This window comes from Lipophrys pholis (genome assembly GCF_963383615.2).
Source record: "Lipophrys pholis genome assembly, chromosome: 12".
NCBI classification, from domain to species: Eukaryota; Metazoa; Chordata; class Actinopteri; order Blenniiformes; family Blenniidae; genus Lipophrys; species Lipophrys pholis.
In genome coordinates this window covers 7,352,192-7,376,034 of record NC_137641.1, presented here as the reverse complement: position 1 = coordinate 7,376,034, position 23,843 = coordinate 7,352,192, and the positions used below count along the sequence as shown (strand labels likewise).

The following is a 23,843-nucleotide window of genomic DNA, read 5'->3' as shown; positions in this document are numbered from 1 at the left end:
CTTCCAGCTTCATTTCCGGTCGATGGTTCGGTCGGGAGCCGACACGTGTTTCGGCGCCAGAAAGCATTTCCGATGAATTAGCACCACTTTCCCACAGTGACAGGCCGCTGCTGCTGATTCCGTGTGCACACAGGAGTGTCGGACCTGGGGTTGAGACTTTGTCACGATGTTTAGAAGCGGATTTTTTATTTTATTTGTTTTAATCGTGGCGGAGCTAGCAGGGGGCAGCTAGCCGAGCAGCTCGGGCAACATGTCCGGACTTGTTCCCTACTTTGAAGCAGCCCGGTCGTCTCCCTCTGACCTCAGACATTATGGATTTCCAGTTCCCTCAGCAGCTGTTCCCTTCTTTTTACAACTGTGTACTTCCGGACTCGGTCCCGAAACACTGCTCCGCCGGAGACTGGGGCTCGTACCAGCGGGTCCGGCTTCAGGTGAGTCCACGTGTCACTGTCAGTCTGCTCAGCGTGAGGCGCGCGTGTCACCGCACACCTGGACCTGCTGACAGGTTGTCAACTGAGCATTTACTGTTAAGTGTGGATTATCATAATCATCTGTGTTTCTGAGACATGTTTGTATATATATATATATATATATATATATAAATATAACCGATCAATGTGTGTACCTTTAGGGACCATAATCCCTGTGGCCAGATAAAACATTACACATAATGTGTATAACAAGTCCAATGAGGACATCTCTGCTGTCAACGAGGATTTTATTGTCCCAAAGACAGATTATAGTCAAATTATTCCTACAGTTACTTCGTTACTTTTTTCTTATTAATCCATCCAAAATAGTCCGGAGTCACCATAAACAAACGGGACCGTCCCGGACGAATCCTGAAATAATAATAAATAATTTGATATGACCAGAATCTGCTGATCATAATGAATAATGAATAAATCTGATCACGTGACTTTGCCAACAGAGTGGATGAGGACAGGTTTCTTGTCCAAGACAAAAAAAAATTGGTCCCAATCCGCTGTTTGCTGCATGCGATATGCTTCAGTTTCACGTGGTGTCCTTTATGAAAAGGCTGATGCGACATGGAAGTGGTTAATGGATACGGTGGCATTCCATGTCGCTAAAGACACGGTCCCTATTACGACCTAGAAGTCTGACGTGTGAAGACATTAAATGTATGAGATGATTCTGGCTTCAATTCACCACCTCACTGTCTGTGCCGCCAGTTTCCTCTGTCTCCAAAATGTTCATGCCCAATAATTAAAGTTGAGGTACAGGTGCACACATTCTCCTATCAAGTTCATATCTATATTTATATACACACACATATATATATATATATATATATATATATATATATATATATATATATATATATATATATATCTCACAATGTTTACATGGGAAGTGACATGTGCTTCTTTCAGGCCCCATTTTGTGCATAAGCAACTTTCCTAATGAGGCCCCCTGGTCACAGATCTAAAGATCCTTTACATATTCTTCATGCACATTATAGCTAATACAGAAGTTTAAAACAGCTGAGAGACGTATTGAAGTAAATCTAAAATAATGAAATAAGCATGACATTCACTTACATTGATAGTTTGTGGGAAAAATAAGAGCTTGCACATTTTGTTTACAGCCATTGAGCTCTATAGGTATGCTGAAACCATTCACATCATTACTCATATTTAGATTTGTGACTCAAGGTTCGGGGAGGTGTTAAGTTAATGACTCTTCAAATTTGGATATATGTCGGCACCAAATTTAGATGGCAAAAATAGCGAGGGTAGAAACTGTTGGTCACATGAGGATAAAGATCTGACCCCGAAGACAGGAACCCACCTGCCAACACTCTTAAAACTGAGAAGAATCCAGACCTTTTGTTTATATCAGTGTTGGAGAAAAAGAATTTTCGAGCTGAAACTGATAAACTGTTGGGACTTTTGTGTGTTTTCAGGAAGGTTCAGTTTCCACGTGGGTATTTAAACCCCAGCATGAGGTTGGAGGGGAGACTTGGCATCAGACTGAGCCCGTCCCACTTCCACTTCTGTCGCCCAAGAATGGTGAGTTTGCTGTGGATCCTCCCACCGTGGTCCTGGCTCACTGTGGGCCCCCTAGTAGGCATGGGTACTGAATTCTGTACTTTAATAGGTACCAACCCAAATTCCGCCGGCCATTTTCCGAGCTGGACTTGAACACAGCATTACACACACACACACGCACACACGCACACGCAGAGTGCTAGAGCCACTGGCTAGAGGCCACAGTAAACCTATTGATCCATTGTTGTTTTCAGCCCATCTACACGCACACACACACACACACAGAGTACTTTGGCATTTTTCGCATTTGTGGGTTTCCTTAGTTACTCTGGCATTTTTGCTTCAACCTGTGTTAAAGCTTGCATTTGTTGAATGGCGGAACCTCATTTACTTTAATTTTGGGATTGTTTATGTGCATTTTAGCCCTGAGGACAATCACAGCAATAAAGTTGCACTGTTGAGGATATATCTGGTGTCTGCAGTCAGGTTTAAGTGCATTGAGTAAAGTTCTCTGTCGTTGACCTTTGTAAGCTAAACTACAGAAGGCAGGTCAGCTGATAGTTTTACTGGAGGCTAAGACGTGTCATCTATCCCCAAACAAACCTTTCTGTTGCTCTTGCCCCCCCCCCCGCCTCCACTGTTCTCTTCTAAATGAATGTAGAGCAAACACTGGGTCACACCAGGCATAACTGCTGAAACATGAATTTAGAAAACGCACAACTACTCCTGCCATCATGGTGAGGTATTAATATTCCAACACTAAACACACTCACATGGGGGCGGAGCCTCAAAATAAACGAAAGGTTGAGCACTGAGGAAGCTCTGCCAGACATGTTTGTTTGGGAAGAAGTGAAATTGAGTGATGACAGTGCCGTGCCTGTCTGTTTAGATTGTCAGGTGAATTAATATTGTTTAATCTCATGAAGTATAAAATTAAATGATGCATTTCAACTAGATTACAAATTATATTAATTACATCTTTATAACTATGAGATAGATGGATGTTTGGATTGATGTTTTATTGATCTGGAGGACATATGAATCCTCTTTAATGAAGTTAACAGTGACTCTAAAGTAATCCTCGTAAATGCTATTATTCATCATATCAGTCTTTTTTCATGAAGGAGCTCTAAACTTTCTATTTTTGCATTTCTTAAAGACTTTGACTTGCTTTTGTAACGGTTTTGCAGCTTTCCTTCCACATGTGACGCCTCCGGATCCCCTGAGCTTCACAGAACATGTGAGTACACGAACTGAAGTGAGAACCTGTTTCATCTGCGTGTCTAAAAACAATCTACAGTTTCTGTATTTAATGCCCGTGAAAGGGGCGGAGCTTGCAGGATCTGACCAATCACACACACTGAGAAACTCTGCAGCACAGATTACAGATTTACTGAAGGATCAGTTATTCTCTGAGATTATGAAGAATTAAAACATTCCTGACTTGTTAATACTGACTTCGTGAGATTATACAATATTAATTCATCGGCGATATAAAGGGACGGCACTGTGATCACTCAGCTTCACAGCAGAAACGTTTCAGGCAGAGCTTCCTCACTGCTCTTCTTTTAGTTTAGATTTTCCATCCAGTTGTTTAGAGGCTGAGTTTTTCTTGTGTTTTATGTTGGAATATTAATTCGTCACCACGACGACACGAGTCGTTCTGCGTTCCATAAATTCATGTTTCTGCCGTTCTGTCGGGTGTGACCATCAACCTCATTATTCCAGATCAACCCTCGTGGAGAGAAACAGACCTGGAACAAGTCGAGAACAAAAACATCCTTCAAAGCCTCAGTGACCAGGATTTATTTTATTCTGTCAAAAGGATTGTTCTAAATTAATTTCTCATCTCTCCGCTGCAGCTCAGTGTTGAACCTGCGCACCAATCACCATCATTTAAGAATGGGCGGGGCATTTTCCAAGAGATCAAGAGATTTAAACAGTAATAAACATTAATGTCACAACAATGTGACATTTGATGAACTTAAAAAAAATAATTTAAATAACCTCCCTCATTATTTCTTCCCTTTTTAAAAATTTCACAGCTTCATTTTTAACAGTTGCATTAACATTTTGTTTAGAGTCTCACTGTTACTCAATAAAACCAACTTTCATCGTGAAAGTTTTGTGAACCGAAAACTGCAGCACGTAAAATGTAAAACCAGCTGAATGAAGCCGAGTTAATTTGATGAGTGGAAAGATTTAAATGGCTCTTTTTACAAAGTGGACAAACATCCTTAAACCGGGACTCGGGTCTCCTCTGGGTAGAACCAGAGAAACTCCACATTCTGCTTCTCGGCTGTTTTGGTGTGGTGATTGTTAACGTTGGTTTCCATCCGTGATAAGAAACCACAATGTGGCTACAGGTTGAACGGATCCTTTCCTCTTTGTGTTCAGATGCAGAACTTTTTCATGGATCACAGCCACGACGCCTTCGGTTGTATGAGCAGCATTCTGGGGGGAAAATTCCACTTCCCTGAAGCAAGACGAGGGGTGAGTGTGCAAACGCTATTAGTTATTAGTTATTTTTCGCTCTTCTGCTGTCGCTGTTCTTTGATCAGAAAGTTTCATACTCTGAGATAAATGTGTTATTTTCTCCAGCTTCGTCATGACGGTTCTGTCAACATGTGGAGGGTGAAGAACTACCTCGACCTGCTCAGGGTGAAAAGGTGAGTGCTGTAAGGAAGGACTAAAAAGCTGAACAGAAAAAAAGGCGATGCCTTGTCTGACCATGTGTTTTCTTTCTGTTCCGAGGTGTCAGCAGGCTTATTACTCGGTCGCCATGAGCCAGTACAGCCGGCTGCTGTCCGACGTGGTGCCCGCCGTGCCCCCCGACCTCCTGGGGCCGCTGCTCTATGACGAGCTGGCCGAGCAGAGGGACCGCTGGCTGTTCTGCGAAGCAGCCACCGGGGGCGCTCTGGCCTTCATCCCCTTCTCACAGAGCAGCAGCAGCAGCTCTCAGCGCGGCTGCCTGCTCTATCCAGGACACCAGGGTCAGGACGTGCTCAGTATCCTGCAGATCCACGAGTCCACACAGCAGATTCACGTTGCAGAAAACGGATCAAATCCTGGATTTACTTACAGACACTGACCGTTCAGACGTGGTTTCCACTTTGTAAACTGATGAATGTTTTTAACAGGAAGAACTGACATCTGGATGAATGACCATGTTACCTGTTAAGTCAATCTTCACATTCAGCATGTGAGTTCATCTGTCAGAATAAGACTTTTTTTTTTTTTTAATCTACATGAAAAAATACATTGCTTGGAAAAAGATAAACAGCTTAAAATGTTATCAGTTTAAATTGGAACAGCTAAAGTGGAATGTTCAAAACTGTTTTAGAGAGAATTAGTCTGAACCAGAATTCATTAAATCTGAAAAGAATTTAATATTGTCCGTCAGAAACCTCTCGGTGTCTGCTCAAATTCATCATTCCTATTATGAGAAGTATTTATTGATTATTGTTCCAGACACAGTGTCCAAAGCAACTCGATATAGGAACTCATCCTGACGAGCTGCAGTAGCTCTTCATCTCCCATTTATGCAAAAAACAAACAGCTGTTTACATCAAATTAAAAATGAATAATGGATTATTTTATTTCTTGTGACTGACCGCAGATTCAGGTTTGATTGTGTGGATTAACTATATTAATTATCTGTGGCAGCATTGAAAAGTAGAATGATTCTCTTCAAAACGGTCGAGATTCCCCTCCTCAAAGAATCATTTCCATTCTGACCCAAGCCGCTCGGTTCCAGCTGTGTTGTTCCGTCACTGTTTGTGCTTCTTTCTTGACTCAGTACCTCAGACTTCCACAAGGTAGCGCTGCAGCACCGCGGAGACGGCCCCCCCTGTGTGGACGCCAGCAGCAGCAAGCCCTTCAGCTTCCAGCTCAAAGGCCCCGTCAGACAGCTGAGCTCCGCCTGCGTCCTCGACCAATGTAAGAACCTGGAGGAAGTTCCTCCACAGCTGGAAGAACCTGGAGGAAGTCCCCCCACAGTTGCCTCCTTTTGAAGACCCTCCTTGGCTGTTTCAGGTCTTGTGGGCCTCCGGCTCGATCACCTCTGTGGCGTTTGGAGGCTCAGTGAAAGCAAGGAGCCACACCTGCTGCAGGTGGTCAAAACCACGGAGGCGGCGACCTGCATCAGCGTGAGGTGAGTGCTCCGACGGGGCTGCAGGGGGGAGTGTGTGAGTCGGTTCTGAGGGTCCTCTGTCTGCTCAGTCCTCATGTCTCAGGTGAATTTCTGGTGGCAAGTGAGAGTGGAGCCGCAAACCTGTGGACTGTGGGAAAAGGGTGAGGACGTCATTTCAGAAGAAGCTGAACCAGTCGATCTGTGTGCGGATGTGAGCTAAAGCGACTCTTTGGCCTGACAGCATGCAGAGGGTCCGAGAGGAGGACTCCAACTTGTACTTCAACGCCAGATCCGGGTGGAGATGGTGCGAGTTCTCTGCTCACCCGAGAGTGATGGTGTACGCAGACCGGACGGGGGCGGAGCTCACAGACATCAGGGTGAGTCTTCTGCTTCCTCACACAGGTTCAGTTTTTAATAGTGGTGTGGACCCTCGGATAGCTCTCCAATATAAAAGCGTCTCCAAGGTTGACTTGTGGTTAAAATATCGTTCACGGGATGTTTTTAATCCTGCGGTGTTTTCTAAGATATTGTGCTCCAAAAGAACTCGCTAACAGTTCAGCTATTTTAACACATTAATCTGAAAATATTTGATTTGTTAATCATCAAAAAGTAACTCGTGGTAACTTAATTTGTCGTAGTTCAGTCTCTTGTATGTTGAATTTATTGTCTATTGTTCAGCTCTGAGTAACATCGACCGGAGCTGAGAGCAATGAACTGTTTTAATAAACGTTGAAGTTCAAAAATGAAATGTGACCAGTTTGACCGCGTCATCCAGCATTTCTTTTTGCTGCGAGGCTTTTCCTTGATGTGGCTTCAGTCCCGACAGTCATCCAGAAACTAACCACCCACTCACAGGCTGTCGACGTGTTTCCTGCTCCTCTGACCCGGTCCTCGTTTTCCCGCCCTGCAGACGAGTCGGGCCTCCAGTCGCACTCTGTTTCGTATCAGCCGCACGTCAGAGTGTCGGAGCGGCGAGAGACTCATCCTGTGCAGATATCTGAGAGATGCTCACTCCTTCCACCACCTCGTCACCACGCAGGTAAGTTCATGTCAACCCCACGCGGTCCAAACACCCTGAACCCATCCGGATGGTTGAAGGCTTTATTTCTCCAGCATCCTTCATGCAAGTTGGCACAAAGTGCCAGAAAAACATGTCAACAAGACAAAAGAAATGTTAAAATATCAAAACTAGGCACAACTGGAATTTAAATGCCTAAATCATTAAGATACTACTGTATTCTTAAGGCTCAGTTCTGGAGGTAAAATAATGTATAAAGCCTTGAATAACAGCATCAAATGAGTTTGAAAATAGTGTTTGTCACCTCCTGGTCTGATATCCACAATGAGCTCAGCTGGGACGTACAGTGGTGTGAAAAAGTCTTCCCCTTCCTGATTTCTTACTTACTTGCATGTTTTCCACACTTAAATGTTTCAGATCGAACAAATTTCAACATTGCTCAAAGAATCAACATGTGGGATTGTTTGTGTTTATGGTGTTAAACACCATCTTTCTCTCCACCCCCCAGTACTCTGCTTACATCATGGACGAGCGCCTCCCGGGCGTGCCGATGCTCAAACTGGACCACCAGATGCAGTCACCACCGGTGCTTTGCCACATCATTCCTGATGAAGTAGGAAACACGAAGATCTTACTGGGCTCCCACCGGTCTCAAGAAATCACCCTGCTGCAGTACTCAGGTCAGTCAGCAGGGGGCAGATACCTGCTCAGTCTTTTTTATTCCGTTTGATGTTTGCATGTTAGTGTTAAACCTTCACAGAGCAAATGGTCTGCAAGACCAAAACTGTCTTGAGGTAATTATTGGTATTATTGATGTAAAAAAAGTGGTTTGACATCAACACTGAACTGTGCACATAAGTTACATTATATTTATTATCGGATATTCCCCCAATGCTCCTGTTCCTTCAGGACACTTTTACTTTTTATTTGATTAACCAAGTAAAGTATTGTTGAATAAAGTTTTGTATCAGAAAGGTCAAGTCAGCTTTATTTATATAGCACTTTAAATCAGCTGTGGCTGAAGCCAAAGTGCTTCACATAAGAGACGACGTTAAAAAAAAAAAGAATTACAATAGAAGAGTAAAAGCAGTGAAATACAGTAAAACAAACAATAAGACTGGCAACAGTAAAACCAGGCACAGAGTCTCAAACATGGTTAAAAGCCGAGGAATAAAAAACGTGTTTTAAGATTAGTTTTAAAAGTGGACAGTGAGGGGGGATTGTCTGACGGGCAGTGGAGCTCATTCCACAACAGAAAAGGCCCTGTCCCCTCTGAGCTTTGGTTTGGACCTCAGTACCTCCAGAAGAAGCTGATCAGCTGACTGGAGGCACCGAGCAGGGGTGTAGAGGTGGAGCAGCTCAGAGAGGTAGGGCGGGGCAAGACCATTCAGAGATTCAAAAACAAATAAAAGAATCTTAAAGCGAATTCTAAAATGCACAGGCAGCCAGTGGAGAGATGCCAGAATAGGCGTTATGTGCTCCTTCCCCAGAAAGGTGTGTAATCTATCCATCATGCAACTTAACATAGAAACAAGACACACCACTGAACCCACCCTATCCATGGTTAACCTTAACTACACATGCTGGAAGCAGTGGCCTCCGCCAGGGGAGTTGTTGATGTGTGTGCGTGTGTGTGTGTGTGTTGATAGGTGGGCGAGCAGAGGCCTGTTCCAGTCGGGGGCCTCTTCAGACCCTGCTCAGGGCCACAGACAGTCTGAAACACCTTCCGGTGCTCATCCCTCACCGCCAGGACGCTGCAGCCCACAGACTGTCTGCACCGGCCACAGGTACGTGTGTGTTGAACAGATTTAATGAAATGTTAGCTGATTACACGTGTAGAGGCAGGAATGATTTCATTTTGAGGACAATCTGGTTAATATTTTGGATAATAGATCAAGAAGAAACTTCGATGTATCCTGAGGAGATATCTGTTAAATTCAATTCTCCACATTATGTCTGTGGCGACGTTGGAATCATTTACTGTCCTTTTAAATATGAAGGCTGGTCAAAATGCAAAGCCACTGTTCAGGCAGAACTGCTCGTTTTTGTGTCCATAGTTGGAGGGAGTTTCCTGGAGTGAATAGACTGTACAGTTTGTTGGCGTTAAACTCCCAGCATGCAGCAGCTGACCTCTCCCTGTGTCTCCAGGTCTGACCTGTATCAGTACACCAGACTGCCTGTGCGTCCTCCAGCTGACGGAGGCTGGAGATATTTTCTACCAGGTTCTCCAGTCTGAGCAGCATGGTGCAGGTCCAGCTGGAAATTCTGCTCGACCCGATGGAATGGTGGTGGAGGACACGTCGAGCGATGAAAGTGTGATCGGGCCGACTCAGACTGCTCAGAGCTTTGTAGCTGAAACACCAGAGCCAGCACAAGGAGCGACGGACTCCAACTCTTGCTCCGAGGATTCAGAGGCAGAGGGCAGACGTCCAAACATGAAGAGATGGAAGGTCCCGGTTGTCGTCAACGAGGACCCCGAGCTGGACCAAACACACGGGTTAGGTGTTGATCTGGAGGAAGGAAACACGAGCAGAAATGAGAGAAGCGGTGAGAAGGAAACGCTCAGCAGCTCACAGCCTCAAGCTCCAACCCCGCTCACCAACAGCGCGCTCGTTACGTGGAAGCGTTGGATCCAAAAACTGATGCGGAAAAGAAACAGAAATAAGCCCCGCCCCCTCACTTCGCAGCACTTCACCATCAGCACAGAAGGTCTGCTCCAGTCCGACGCCACGGATTCATCAGGAACCGGGAGCGTGCAGAGTCTGAGGGATCATCTGAGGTCCTGCATGTCCAAACGCTCCTTAGTTCTGTCTGCTCCGGTCCAGGAACCGGTTCTGGTACCGGTTCCAGACCAGGTGGACCCGCAGCCCTGGTCCGACCCCCTGAGCCGCAGACTGACTGCGTCCTGGCAGGGCGAGGAGGCATGGCTGGCGTGGTGGGAGGAGGAGCTGGGCACACACAACGAGGCCAAAGCTCAGGCTCTGAGGAGGAAGAGGAGGCGGGAGAAGGAGGCGCGGCGAGCGGCTGGACATCAGGTGGAGCTCAGCGGGAGCTTCTCCTCCAGCTGCCAATCGGAGCTGGACGACTTCTTCAACAGGTCGTGTGCGTCTGCCACCTCCAGCCAGGAGGCGTGGTCCGACGCCTGGCAGACGGGGGGCTTCTCCCAGCGGTCGGATGTTCTGGGGCATGACGATGCAGAAACTGACACCGTTGTCTCCAGTGCTGCTGCAACGCCGACCAGAGTGAAGGGTGACCTGCTGACCGCCAAGACAACCAAATCCCTGCATTCTACACCAGCTGGGGAGAGGAAACACAACCTGTCTGCCACTCAGGTAAGAGCCAAACGGACTAAACACAGCCCAGTCACAGCTCAGTGTTACTCCGAGATGTCCCAAATTATCATCCCAAATCACATCACAGAGCTTTTTATCTCTTTTTCTCTTCTTTTGTTTGTTTATCACTCAGATTGACAGAATACAGATGGAAAAAAGCTATTTTGTCCTAAAATACAATGAAACATCAGAGTAGAGAAATCATGCATCAGATAGAAGTAGATAAGTGTGTGTGAGATGTTTTTATATGTACTTTAAAGGTTTCAAAGCAGTAAAGTGACTTTCAACCCGAGTTATGAACTCCTGGATGAGTGAATCGAAATTCTTCCACTGACTTTTAGAATGTGACGGAGGGGCCGGGTCAGCTCCACATGCATATCAAACATAAACATAAAGAAAGCGTTGTTAATACTTATATTGACTTTTAGTGTGTACAGTGTTGTTGATCACCCTTTCTCAAAGTCTGGTGTTCGTTTTGTTGTTGCAATTCTCCGAACGGATCTGAAGTGTTCATCACTCCTCTAGGATCTGGGGAGTGCTTTGTTTTATTTCATTTCATTTTTCTTTTGCCCATTTTCGAGAAATATATACATATATCTTCCACTTCAGCGATTTCTTCCCAGCCAAACTGCGCAGTTCTACTTTTCAACAGTGTCTTTATTGGGTTTTTCCACATCAGCATAGAGCTGTATGATAGGACAATGTACAAAGATATGTTAGTCGGGTAATCGGCACTGAGTACTGTACACAGCGCACTCGCTTACTTCGCAAAGTGTAGTGCATTAAAGCTTCGAGGATTTTGCCTCGATAAAGTTTTGTATTCAAATTACTTGAGTAATCGTTTCAGCCCTACTAACAGTTGTAGATAAGAATAAATGCAAACCTTCAATATCTCATAAAACAATCAAACGAGTACAGAAATAACAAAGACTTGAAGAGAAGGAATGAACAACAGCCACTGGACAGCACTTACTGTAAATTAAGAGACCGGAATAAGAAGACATGTTGTTGAATGAGCGTGTTTAACAATCACATTGGAGTTTAATTTGGCCTCAAATTTGCATTGTGTTATAATTTGGAGAATGTGCAGTAAAGATATATTGCAATATTTTATTTTATTTTCGTGTGTGTGTGTGTGTGTGTGTGTGTGTGTGTGTGTGTGTGTGTGTGTGTGTGTGTGTGTGTGTGTGTGTGTGTGTGTGTGTGTGTGTGTGTGTGTGTGTGTGTGTGTGTGTGTGTGTGTGTGTGTGTGTGTGTGTGTGTGTGTGTGTGTGTGTGTGTGTGTGTGTGTGTGTGTGAAAATGACTTTCTGAACACACTCGCGTACCAAATACATTGCAGCAGAATAAAAACACTTAAGGAAAGTATATCAAGCCAATTTAAGAACGTTTATTGTGCAAAACTTATTAAAAAAAATAAAAAAACATTAGAAAATATAACTATTCAAGAAATTTTTTATGCCTAACTGATCTTTTTCTGGATCATTTGTTTAAAATAAAGTGCAAAATGTAAGAAAATAAACATTTCTTGTAGCTTGGTACCTTCTAACGTGGATCGAGTGTCTTAATCATGTTCTGAAATCTGCTTTTCTCCACTGTAAGAAATGGCACCGTATCTGTAGACAGGCACACAGTAATGGTGTTTGTAATCAATCCACCGCACATTCTTTAGAAAAGGCGTGTAAAATATCAATCTGCTGGCGTGTCGGGCCTTTTTTTCTTTCCACTTGACTGACCGGGTGTTTTTGGACGGTGCAGCTTTTGGTTTTCTTCGTATTTCAAAATGTGCTTCGTGCTTGTATTCCCTCTCTTCGCCGTTACTGCAGCCCGACACATTTTGCAGATTAAGCACAACTTGATGACATCATCAACATGCGCTATGGTGGTGGACTGGTTCAGTCAAAATCTCTGCCGTGGACCAAATTCATATCGTTGTACCGTATACCGTTTATATCGCTCGTCCCTATTTAATACTTGGTTTAAATGTAAAACAATTACTGTGTGGCGGACCCTGTGTCCACAGAGCTTTTGAAACTCTAGATGTTAGAAGGATAAACATCAACTTGTCCGGAATCTTTTCACTTGGTATGAAGGATGTTTGTTCTTTTCATCCGTCCAGCAAATGTAGACGCTGTGACATCTTTCCAATGCAAAGCTTTACATTTGTTGGCTGTGATGAGAGCTATTGGTTGGTTTTTATTAGGGCTGGACTTGAATATCAGAATAATTGGTCGTCGTGGTACTTTCCGGATATTAGTTTGGAGATCTGAATAATCCGCCCCCTCCAGCCCGCCACATTCATCATTGATTAGGCCCGATGGCCCAGAGCCCAGAAATGGCCCAGGGCCCAGAGCCCAGAAATGGCTGTTCGGACCAGCTCTCGATTTTTATTGCTTTTCATCATAGATGTATGACGAGTAAGAGTAGGATTACTCTTGGCTCTTTGCGGATGGTTAAATAGAGTATATATGGTCGCCCAATATAACTGACGACAGGAGCAGGTCCAAAACACGTGTACCAACGTTCCTATGCCAGATTTTTATTTTGGGCAAAACTGGGAGTGCTGAGGCTTTATTTAATTTATTTAATTATTATTTAATCTGTTAGAGATGCATTCTATGAATATGATTGTATTGTGTGAATAGGATATATACCCCACCACTTCCTGTTTACTGTGCACATGTTTATCTCTCGAGGCTCTAGAAGATGATCACGTTGCTCTGGCATAACAAAGTATCTGACCTGGACGTACTTGAACAAATGGGTGTGCGGTTGCTCATAGTGTGATGACAGCTCCAGCATTAATAACAAGTAATCCTTGTTTTCTGCTCCTATGTGGTATCGCCTGAATGAAGCTGGGTAGATTATAAATTATCATTATGAAATGTGTAAATGAAGGTATATGTTGTATCAGCTGTTAGAATTAAGAAAAGAGAAAAGAAAACATCTACTGACCTGATTGGACAAACAAATCTAAGATATGAAATGTATTTAAAATGTTTTAGATTTATAAAGATTTTATTTTAGGACATATTTACAGAAATAATCAGAAAATGTGGATTGTGGAGTTTAAAATACTTTTTTTTTTTTTTTACTTTTTGGGGACTGGAAGTGTCTTATTGAGGGAGGAAACATTTGTTCCAGGAAAACTATTGTTTGGATGACTAAAGCAGCGATTCAGACTAAACGAAAGATGAAGCAGACGAGAAACTTTCATTTCTGTTGTAACATTTTCTCCTGAATCTCCAGTTTATCTGACATCTTTAGCCTTTTTTCAATAACAAAACTAAAAGTGAACGGCGGATGTGTAAAAACAAGCTGCAGAAATCCTGCTGATTTCCTGGTGAATCGTAGAAAAAGAAAGCTGCTTCACACTGAATCACTGACTGTCTGCCGTTTGCAGGAGGATCTTCTTCAGCGGGACGAGGAAGGCACCGCGGACCGCCTGCCCGCCGCCACCGCCGCCTCTCGGCTCAGCAGCTCCCAGGTTTCCCTGCGGCGCCCGTCACAGGCGTCTCAGCCCAAGAAGAAGTCTCGGATGGGATTTTAAGAGGGAAATACTTGGATTTGTACCACTTTTCCTGGCTGTGTGGGATTACGTCGGAGCTGGATCTCCTGGAGGACAAAGAGGAGGCGACTCGAGACGCTCCGCAGGAGGATTCGGTAGGACCGACTGGAGTTTCTGTGTTTTGCGGCTTTTTTTTCTGTGGCGAAGGTGAAAGTTTGTGCTCGTCTCAATGTGCTCTTGGTTTGTTATCATGAAACAGCCAGCAAGGCAGTGACCGTCTGAAGACTTTCATGGAAACATGGAAGATCTCGGTTACTGTAGCGTAAGGAGTCATTTAACACAGTTTCACTGCTGAAGAAGGTTTCCAACAATATTGAGTTAAAGATCTTCGAACACACATGAAGAAACTGACGTTGCCTCGGTGAATTCATGTCTTCCACTTCCTGAAAAACCTGAGGAATGACGGTGGCAGCTGCACATTTCTACCTTTCACTGATGATGTGGGACATGTGTGTGGGACGAACCAGGGACGTTTCCTCGTCCAAAGCCTGTCCCACATGTGGGACAAAGCCAGCTGAGGCACCAGACCCATGTGGACACATCTGAAGCCTTGATAAGGTTTCTTCTTCCCAATGTGTCTGATAGAAGGGTGAAATCTATGAAAAAGAATCCACACAGCATCACTTGTTTACAGAAGTCTGGGTGACATGAAACAAAAGTACTGCAGATCAAACCAGAAAATAAACCTTGATATTCTAGGTAATATCTGTTTCTATATTAGAAGGTCTGCTTTAAAGAGTCCGCGTCAGCAGAAATGAAAACATCTTAACATTTCAAAAGTATTGAATGAGAACCAATGAGTGGTGAATGTTTGTGTCTAGACAAGCTGGCCTTCCTCCTGATGGTGTAACGTCCACGTTTCCACCTGGAGCATCAAAACTGTTGACTTGATCAAAGTTCCGGATTTGTAGAAACACTCAGATTCATGAAAAGACTTTGTTTTGTCCCTTTGACACGGTTAGTCTTTTTTATTTTAATGTCTGGATTTGTTCTTTTTACAACAATTCATATCGTAAGAGGCCAGTACTCAAATGTAGACGGACGACGGCGCGTCACGTTTCACATGATTTTATTGCAATTCTGAGACAGATCGAAGACATTAAATGTGTTTTTTAGGTCATTTTCTGATGCAGTATATAAACAATCAAGGGTTAAGATGTGAAGACGTCCAGTTTTTCTTCCTGATAGTCAAAGTCATTCCATTAGTTTATGAATTGAATAAAAGTTAACCAACTGCATCTGAAAATGTCCAATGTCGTTCACCTAAATCCATCATGAGTCCAGTCCGGGGGGTTGTGACCACGTCTTGGTGTCCGCTGGAGGTTCTGGCTGTGAGCCTGGACCGGACACGCTGCTCTGTTCTTTTCTTCCTTTCTCCTGAAGAGGAGCGTCACCTTTAGTCCTGTAAAGACATCTGAGGTTCGCCAACATTAACAGACTCCCGGGTTTCTACCAAATGTCCTTTGTTTGTTTTGTTTTTGTACAGGAAATTGGTTCTTTGGTCTTTTTGTATTTTTGTCTCCAAAAGTTTCTTAATAAAAGAACTTAAAGAACAGAAAATGAGCTGATTTTAAGAGTATAAATGATTTTACAACCATACATTTGTGTTTTTAAACTCTTTATCGGACACTCATTAAAACGTGAATGAGCTGAGAGTTTTAACACTTTAGTGTAAAACTGACTCAAATTAAATGGAATCTTGTAGCTTTTTGTCTTAAAGAATCCTCCTGTTCAGGAGTTTGGAGTTGAAATGAAAAAGATAGGAAATATTATTCTGTTCTTTTTCTGTGAACATTTTTTATCCTGAATAACTAAAACATTTAACCAAATGAAGAAAAATGTGAAATAACAAGGGTTCATTTCCTGTGTTAGAGCAAAGGCTTGGTTTCTTATTGATAATCTGCCTTTTGATCAGATTAAAAAAATCTATTTAAAACCCAGAATGCAACACGTTTGTGACATTTAATGCATTTTAGTATTTGAAAGATGTTGTTGATATAACAAATCTTTGTTTCTCTCATGTTGCATTAAGAAACAAATGCAGATCGAGATGTTTGTCTTTCAGATATTTCAATTTGTCAATATTAAAGTGAAACTGCAGATTAGGACTTTTTAGTCCCATTAATGGACAGTAATCTATTACTGCAGGCTCAGAGGTTTGGGAAGCGTTGATGTAAAACATAAATCAGTATCTAATTTCTGCACTCAGAAACACTAAAAGTTTAAATGTTCACGTTGGAGTAGAATTTCTAATCTTCTCAGCTCTCCAAGTCTTTTTAAAAACACTCAAATCATAATTGTGAACAAGTGAACGAAATAAAACTGCAGACAAGTGGTTAAAAAAAGAAGATATTTTATCAGATTTTTTTTTTTTATACAAGTGACAAAAGAATAAATAACTTACTATCTACAAAGAACTATTGACATGTTTTTTTTGTTTGTTTGTTTTTTTTACATCATTTACAGTTTTACATGTTTTTGTATCGACATTTTTCTTGAACATTTTGACATTTTTTAGGCTTTTTTTGTGACACTTGGTCAACGTTAACGTCCTCTACAACATTCCCTCCAAACAAGATCAAAACACCACACGGTTCTTTTCTTTTTTTAAAGCTACATCCTAAAATTGGCAACTTGTAATTCCTGCCCAGGGTCAGAGACACACACACACACACACACACACACACACACACACACACACACACACACACACACACACACACACACACACACACACACACACACACACACACACACACACAAACAAGGAAACTGCTTGTTTCTTTAAATCATGGAGTTAAACTCCAGCTTTTCACCATTTAACACTTGGAAGAAACCAAAAATAAAAAGTGCAAATCAAAGTTTTCTCAAGAAGCCGAGAGCAGCCCAGGTCGCTTTTCAGTCACATTTTGAGAAGTTGATGGTTCGATTCCCAGTGGCACTATAGTGGATGAACCTCTTGTGATTCCCTCCAGGACAACCGCAGCCCCGTGGTGACGGCTGCCGTATCTGTGCTGCTTTTTCCTCTCACCTTCCTGCCGTGAAATCTCCCGACATGGCATCAGATGTTGGCACGGAACACAAATAACTCCTGAAATCAGCAGCTGGCCCACGTTTCCGCGGAGTTAGCGCAAAGTCTGGAGACGCTTGTAAACATTTTCTAACCGGGAAGCGCCAGAAGTACGTTGGCTTCCATGTTATTCTGTCAGGTTTCAGTGGATAAAGTATTGATTCGCAGCCTGGTGGTGATGATCAGGATGCTGCAGAGAAATGTGACGAAGCTCAGCGGTCAGCCTGTAAACCCCCGATCACTCTCCCCGCAGGCTTTCACCGAAACAACACATTCAAACACACTGCAAAAAGTGGAACTGTGAGTGAAAGAGACTGAAATCTAGTGCACATTGTTGGTATTACTCTTACAACCAGTCAAACTCGCACAAAGTTAAGAAAAAGGGGAGCGACCGCTGCTGCTCTCGGCTTCTGCACACCAAAAACATCCTGATTCATTAAAACAGTCCTAGATTATTAACAGTCGAGAGACACGCTACAAAATCAACCGTACGTTGGCGACGCGACGCGCCTGTGCTCCGATCGAACAGGGGCGCTCACAGCTTGGCAGGACGAGAGCAAAGTCGACGGTTTGTCGCTGCGCCGTGTCGTCGTCGCTGGAATGTGATCAAGTCTAAATCTGTCCCGCTGCTCAGCTGCCAGTTGTGCTCTTCTCCACCAGCACCAGAGCTTCTTAAATAATAAATTATGGGTGGGGGGTGGGGGTGGGGGTGGGAGGCGCTCAAGCGTGGAGGTATTGAGGGTGTTCTTGGCGTCGGAGGTGCATCGGGAAGAAGGTTCCTTCAGCGTCGCTGCCCAGAGAGCTGCTGAGAGACTCTTCACCAGAGCTCATCATGTCCACACACGAGTCCTCACTGTGGACACACACACACACACACACACACACGGTCAGTCAGGTATTAATCCTCAACATTCAGCAGTGTACAGTTATTAACCTGCTCTATTGGCACGTTATTATAATATAATATAATTAGAATATTATAATTATATGTTTGTGTTACCAAAACCTGTTTCTGTTTTTTTTGGGTGTTTTTTTATTCTTGCGTCGGTTCTTCCAGTCCGTTTTTCCTGCTTCAGCTTCAGTTGGCTGTTTTTGCCATCGTGACTTTTTTTATTTTTTTTATTATTACTCTCCACATATAAACGATGGAGGTAAATCAGCATAACAGGCCGTGAAAATAGATGACGTTAGTCAAGAAATATTTGGTGATTTGGATTTCTCCCGTTATTTGACTGAGCAGTGTCACACAGCCCTGCTTTTCATTTCTCATTTTGAGTCTGAATGATTTCAGTATTGGTCGCTTTTCCTGAGAAAATAAAAAAAAATTTTTAAATCCAGGTCAAAGTAATGAAAATACAGTAAATTTGAAGTACTGCCTCACGAGAGTTGGATTAAAAAGGCTCCTGTGCAGCGTGTCGGAGTGTACTGCTCTGTTGTTTCTCTCCCCTGCTGTTCATAAGAAAAACACTGCAAACTGTCCTCAGCTGGTTCCACCAATCACCTTTCTCTTCCTCACGCCGGCTTTCCAAACACTAAATTGTGTGAAAGGTCGTGTGTGTTGCATGAAAGACGAGGCGCCGTGGACTGCTGATGTCATGGAAGCGTCTGAGTCGGTGGGACGTGACGCCGGACTCGCACGCCTGTGTGACGCACCGTTACAACACGTCAGGCGTTGCTTCACATCAGTGTAAACCAGAAGTCGGTCTGAGCTGTAAAGCGCCCATCAACTGTTAAAAGTTGAAGTCGAGGTGTTCGGCTGACTCATGTTGACGTGCTGGAGAGACGCGGCAGGGCGCAGTCCGACGCTGCGCCTGCGTGACGTCACAGCGAAACTCATTGTTTCTCCTGACTGACACACGGTGGTGAATCATTGTTAATATTCAGCGTTTGGTGGAATCCACAGTTTGTATTGAACCGTCATGCAGCCGTTTTTAAAGACGAGTGATGCAGATGAAATAACGCAACGTGACGGGAGAGGAGAGATTCATCGGGAGAGAAAACCTCCAAAGTGTGGAAGGACCTCGAACTCAAATCTACGAGGACGAATTGTGACAAGCAGTTTATATTTGTGTCCAATTAAATGAAGCTCACTGTTAGTTTTGAGTTAAAAAATAATATGTTCTTCACAACTTAGCTGGGTAAACAAAGGCTAAAGGGCGTCGTGTGACGCGGCGTAGCGGTATGGGAAGTTATAAAAATACCAGGAACCAGTTTTAGTTTCTAGAAACTCTCGTCTGACTTTGAGTTTCTCTTTTGGCTTTAAAAGAAAATGATATGAACTCTTTGTTTAGAGGAATGTTTCTGTTCACAGACCTACAGTCCTCACCCAGTCGCAATAACGTTTGAAATGAGGAAAAGCCGTTTTCAGGGTTTAGTTATGTCGAACCAGCAGAATGGGACACATCAGCCCAACACGAGGCCCGGATCCTTCTGAGGAAATCACCCTCTGACTCATGTGGAAGTTTATGAAATAAATAAAGTTCCAGGATCTTTCGACGCACACGAGCCCCTGACCTGTCGTTCTCGTCCCAGCAGGCCTCGGGGATGGTGGGCAGCTCGGGCACGCTGCGGTGGCTGTGCAGGTTCTTGGCGGTCCGCCGCGACACGATCCACTGCAGCCTCCTGTGGTTGGGCTTGCTGCACTCGGGGGAGGCGTAGTCCGACAGGCATTGGGCCACGCGCTCGCTCCACAGCAGAAGCTCGCCGTCTGCAATCTGAAACCACAGCGGAGAGCGGGCGCGTTCAGCCGTTTGATCATTTGTCGGCGCGCTGCCGCACGTCCCAGCAATCCAGTTACTTAACACTCAGATGTGTGCGGCCAGAAAAGTGGCGGCGTAAACAGAGCTGCTGTCTCTGTAGGCCAGCAGGTCGGGAGAGGATCAAGGATGAAACCTGAGCTGCTCATGTAACCCCTGAAGGGATCCTCATGTTTCTTAAATAAAGCTTGTCGTTTCGTTAGCGTGCAGAGCGGAGTCGCCACAGTCGAGGGTTACGTAACTGCTGGTTGAAGTTGTACCACTAATATTGGGGGAGCGGCCTCTCGTTTTGGAAATGTTGCGTGATGAAGCCGCACTGTGTTGGTACCTTCAGGTGTCTCTGGATGTGACAGGCGATCTCCAACATGTCCTCCGACTGAATGGCTTCGATCTCCTGCCTCAGGAGGGACAAGGCCAGGACGGACGGCTGGGGACGAGAGACGAGTCGCAGGAAACACATGAGCACAAACGAACACGGACCAGAATGGTTTGTAAGAATGTCATTGTGAGCCGCTCATTAGACGGCCGAGCGGACCTCTGGACCCTGCGGTGGTTTCCTACCTTGGCTTTAGAGAAGGAGATCCGGCACAGACAGGCTTTCAGTTGAGCCTCCAGCTTCTCAAGGCTCAGCGGCTGCTTCCTGCTCACACAAACACAGGGTGGATTTCAAAGTCTGACACTGGACCTGTTGTGGAGTTTTGTGAGACTGAGCCAAAGATGAGTCGGGGTTCTGACGCTGCGCGGGACTGTTATTTAGCATTACACCCTCAATGTTTTTTTATTTACACACACACAACCTGTTTTTACTGCTTCCAGAGCTTCACATTTAAATGAATTCTTCAGTACAGCATCTCTGCTCTGTCCCTTGAACTAAATCACACACGCTTCGCTTTGAGACAGTTTTCACGTTCCCACATAAGAAACTTCCACTGCAACATGAGCTTATGAACATTTCTGTGTGATCGCTGTCGCATGCAGTGGGAACTGGAGAGCTGAAGTGCAGCTGATGAGATAAAAAACGAAACAACAGCGTTATGCAAGTGCAGGGCAGCTGGAGACGAGTCTTATCAGTGCACTTTTATGTAAACTGACTGCTGTCCTACATCGCTGCTTGTGACAAACAAGGAGCTCAAACAGTGGAAGTGTGAGCGAGTGGAACTCGGGTTCAGCTTCGGGGTTTCGCCGTCACCAGGGGAGTGAGACGCTCTCACCTGTCGCTGGAGTGCGAGAGTGCGATGCGGTGGTACAGCTGCAGGAAGGTTAAGGCAGTGATGGCTTTGGACTTGAAGTCGAGCTTCTCGGCGACGATCTTCTCCATGCGACTGAGGTCAGACACGGTGAAGCGACACTGACCAATGCGGATCAGCTCGTCGGTGGGCGTCAGGTTGCACTCCTCCTCCGTCACCTTGGCAGCCATGTGGAGGCAACTGAGGCTGACGCAGGACAGGTGCTTGGGCAGGATCTGGGGAGGGGAGGGGAGGGGAGGGGGGGCGCAGAAGAACTGAGTGAGGCTTTAAAATAATTCATTAAAAAAAAAAAACGGATCACCTTTCTATCAGAAGCCACCTTGGAGTGCAAACTGTGTTGAATGGCAGCCGCCGCAAATAGGGACTTAAACTTTACGTGGAGTGCGAACTAAGCGAGAAAGTGAGGTATGCAATCTCTGATACTTTCATACCCTCATCATTGCCAGGAATCTGTCCAGCAAGTTAACAGCCAGCACAAACGTCTGCGTGCTGTAACCGAAGAAGCTCGTCAGACTCCACAGGTCCTCCACTTTGGCATCCCTGCACTTGGCTGAGATCCATCTGTCGCCCTGGAATAGGAAGAGACCAACAGTCAGAACTGACCCACTTCTGCTGCCACGGACAGACGGAACACAGAGGGCTGGCCGGGAATAGCATCCTGTGTCTGGGTCACACACTCACCTGAGCTGTGGATTCAATGAGGGCCAGGCCGGTCTCTTTGGGCAGATAATAAACCTCCTGCTCGTAGTTCACCCTCAGCTCCTTCATCAGCTTGAAGGCGTCCATGTCTCTGCTCGCACTGGGGGAAGTGATGTGCCGCTCAAACTGGTCCTGCAGGAAGAAACAAGAACTTTTGACCATTTCCACAGCAGCGTTCACTTCGTATCGCCAAACCAATCATACTTCAAAGACTGAGATCAAAACCTTACTGTGGGACCAGGATATAACGACAAACCAAGTATTTCACAGCTTTAACTGAAGCCAAATGTACTAAAGAGCACTACCTTATTTATTCCTGTAACTTTACAACTAACTAAGTAAATCGTGGAGGATTTCCAGAACTTATGACAATAACTTGCTTAACATTTCTCGTTAAAAACATAAACACACATCTGATGATATGCACTTACAGTGTGTTTGTTTTTACTCTGCCTAACACGCCAAAGAAACGCCATTTTAATGTAAATAGCAAATTCAATAGTGTATCAAATGTGGAGAAGTACATTTTACAGACTATTTTTCCCAGGGACATTTTGAACATTTTAAGACATTAAATGTTGAATTTCAGTCAACAGAATTTTCTAACTTTAAAAAAAAGAAATAAAGTTAAAAAAAAAAAATAAACAAAGTACAATAATAACAAGGGAAATAGTGCGATTATCTCGCCGAGTGTCTGGAAAAAGGATCAAGTTTGCACAATCTTGCCAAGCAGGCTGTGATTGTATTTTGGTCAGCTGGTGTTCTTACATCAGTGTACAGGTCTGATTACACTGTGGGGGAGAGGAGGGGGGGAGGAGGAGGAGGGGGAGGGGGGAATTACAGCAGAGCCCGGCCCACTTCCCTCAGCTGAGTCCTGGTGTCATATTTCCTCCTGGTAGACGCCTTCTCTCTCTCCCCTCTGAAAAACAAGCGTCCCTTTCGGACTCCTATGTGTTTATAAACCGAACCATAATGTCAGAAAGCTGAAAGTGTCGACCTCAGGTCCATCCTGTCCACCTCTCCTCTGTTCTAACCCGGACATGTTCCGCTGGGAGGACAGAGGAGGCTTTAAATCCTCTTCTGGAGGGGGGGGGAGGGGCTGTTCGCTATTTCTCTGCTTCCACTGTACAATAACACACATACTCGCACTAAAACACTCGTCCACCCACCAGATCGCATCGTTACTGGGGGATAACGTGTTAAATGTGCTTACGATGGTTTGTTGTAGTTAATACGGGGCTTATAAACATCTGAAGGAGAGCAACAACCAGGATGAAAAACCTTAGTGAGGGTGGACGTGCAAACTGAGCGAAACCACATTATTTATTATGTTAAACTTATTTAAAAGAGCAAAATAAAAACAGACCAGCGATACCAATCCTCTACAGAGGCTCAAATTTAAAAAAAAATAATAATAATAAATCCTTTCAGTAACATTTAAACCCGTCCTGAATAATCCGAGTCAAAACTGTGGTTGAAATAAAGATGTAGGGATGTAAAGAGAATGACATTTAGAAGTGATATTCTGAGATTTCTTTAGCAGTACTGGCTTTTGTTAAAGAGCTATTTTTACTCCTCAGACGCTTTGCCTCCGTTCAGCTCCTTTCAGTGTGAAACACGGACAGAATTGTAACTCCTCGGGAAAACAAAAACATGTATAAAGATAAAGTGCAGTGTTTTAAGAGGTTTACTCTACCTGAGTTTGGAGTTAAATCCACATTTCAGCTCTGTTTCTGCTCCGTCCAGCTGAAGGGTTTCCTTTCTGTCTTTCTCCTTTTCTCTCTTTGTTGACGTTCACAACGATCACGCCCACATCTGACGTCATACGAACCGACCAATCACAGGCTCCGCCTCATCGAAATCAGTCGTCCTTTTTAGTGCTTGACGATCCAAACGAAGCCCGCCGTTTTACGTTTGCACTCAAATTTCGACTTATTTTAAAACAATACAGCATATTCTGTAGTATATCAGCCTTTGTTCCAGGATTAAAAGTCAGTGCGAGTGAAAAAC

General features: G+C 44.3%; 2 protein-coding genes across 2 annotated transcripts; one reads left to right on the top strand and one right to left on the bottom strand.

The window, feature by feature from the left end:
- Window positions 1–35: 35 nt before the first annotated feature.
- taf1c (TATA-box binding protein associated factor, RNA polymerase I subunit C) lies at window positions 36–15,608 on the top strand. The gene is made up of 15 exons (XM_080477146.1): window positions 36–431; window positions 1,928–2,033; window positions 3,203–3,252; window positions 4,410–4,505; window positions 4,614–4,681; window positions 4,767–5,020; window positions 5,820–5,951; window positions 6,048–6,165; window positions 6,234–6,305; window positions 6,386–6,521; window positions 7,055–7,183; window positions 7,671–7,842; window positions 8,812–8,949; window positions 9,311–10,494; window positions 13,897–15,608. Exons 1-15 carry the CDS (start codon window positions 312–314, stop codon window positions 14,041–14,043), a joined length of 2,922 nt encoding a protein of 973 aa, XP_080333272.1. The 5' UTR covers window positions 36–311; the 3' UTR covers window positions 14,044–15,608.
- Window positions 15,609–16,399: 791 nt separating this feature from the next.
- On the bottom strand, window positions 16,400–23,638 carry ccng2 (cyclin G2). Its single transcript, XM_080477141.1, has 8 exons — window positions 23,530–23,638; window positions 21,816–21,965; window positions 21,566–21,703; window positions 21,099–21,349; window positions 20,449–20,527; window positions 20,216–20,314; window positions 19,646–19,845; window positions 16,400–17,984 (listed from the first exon to the last, which is right to left on the bottom strand). The coding sequence occupies exons 2-8, from the start codon at window positions 21,918–21,920 to the stop codon at window positions 17,852–17,854; spliced, it is 1,005 nt and encodes a 334-aa protein (XP_080333267.1). The 5' UTR covers window positions 21,921–21,965; window positions 23,530–23,638; the 3' UTR covers window positions 16,400–17,851.
- Window positions 23,639–23,843: the final 205 nt, after the last annotated feature.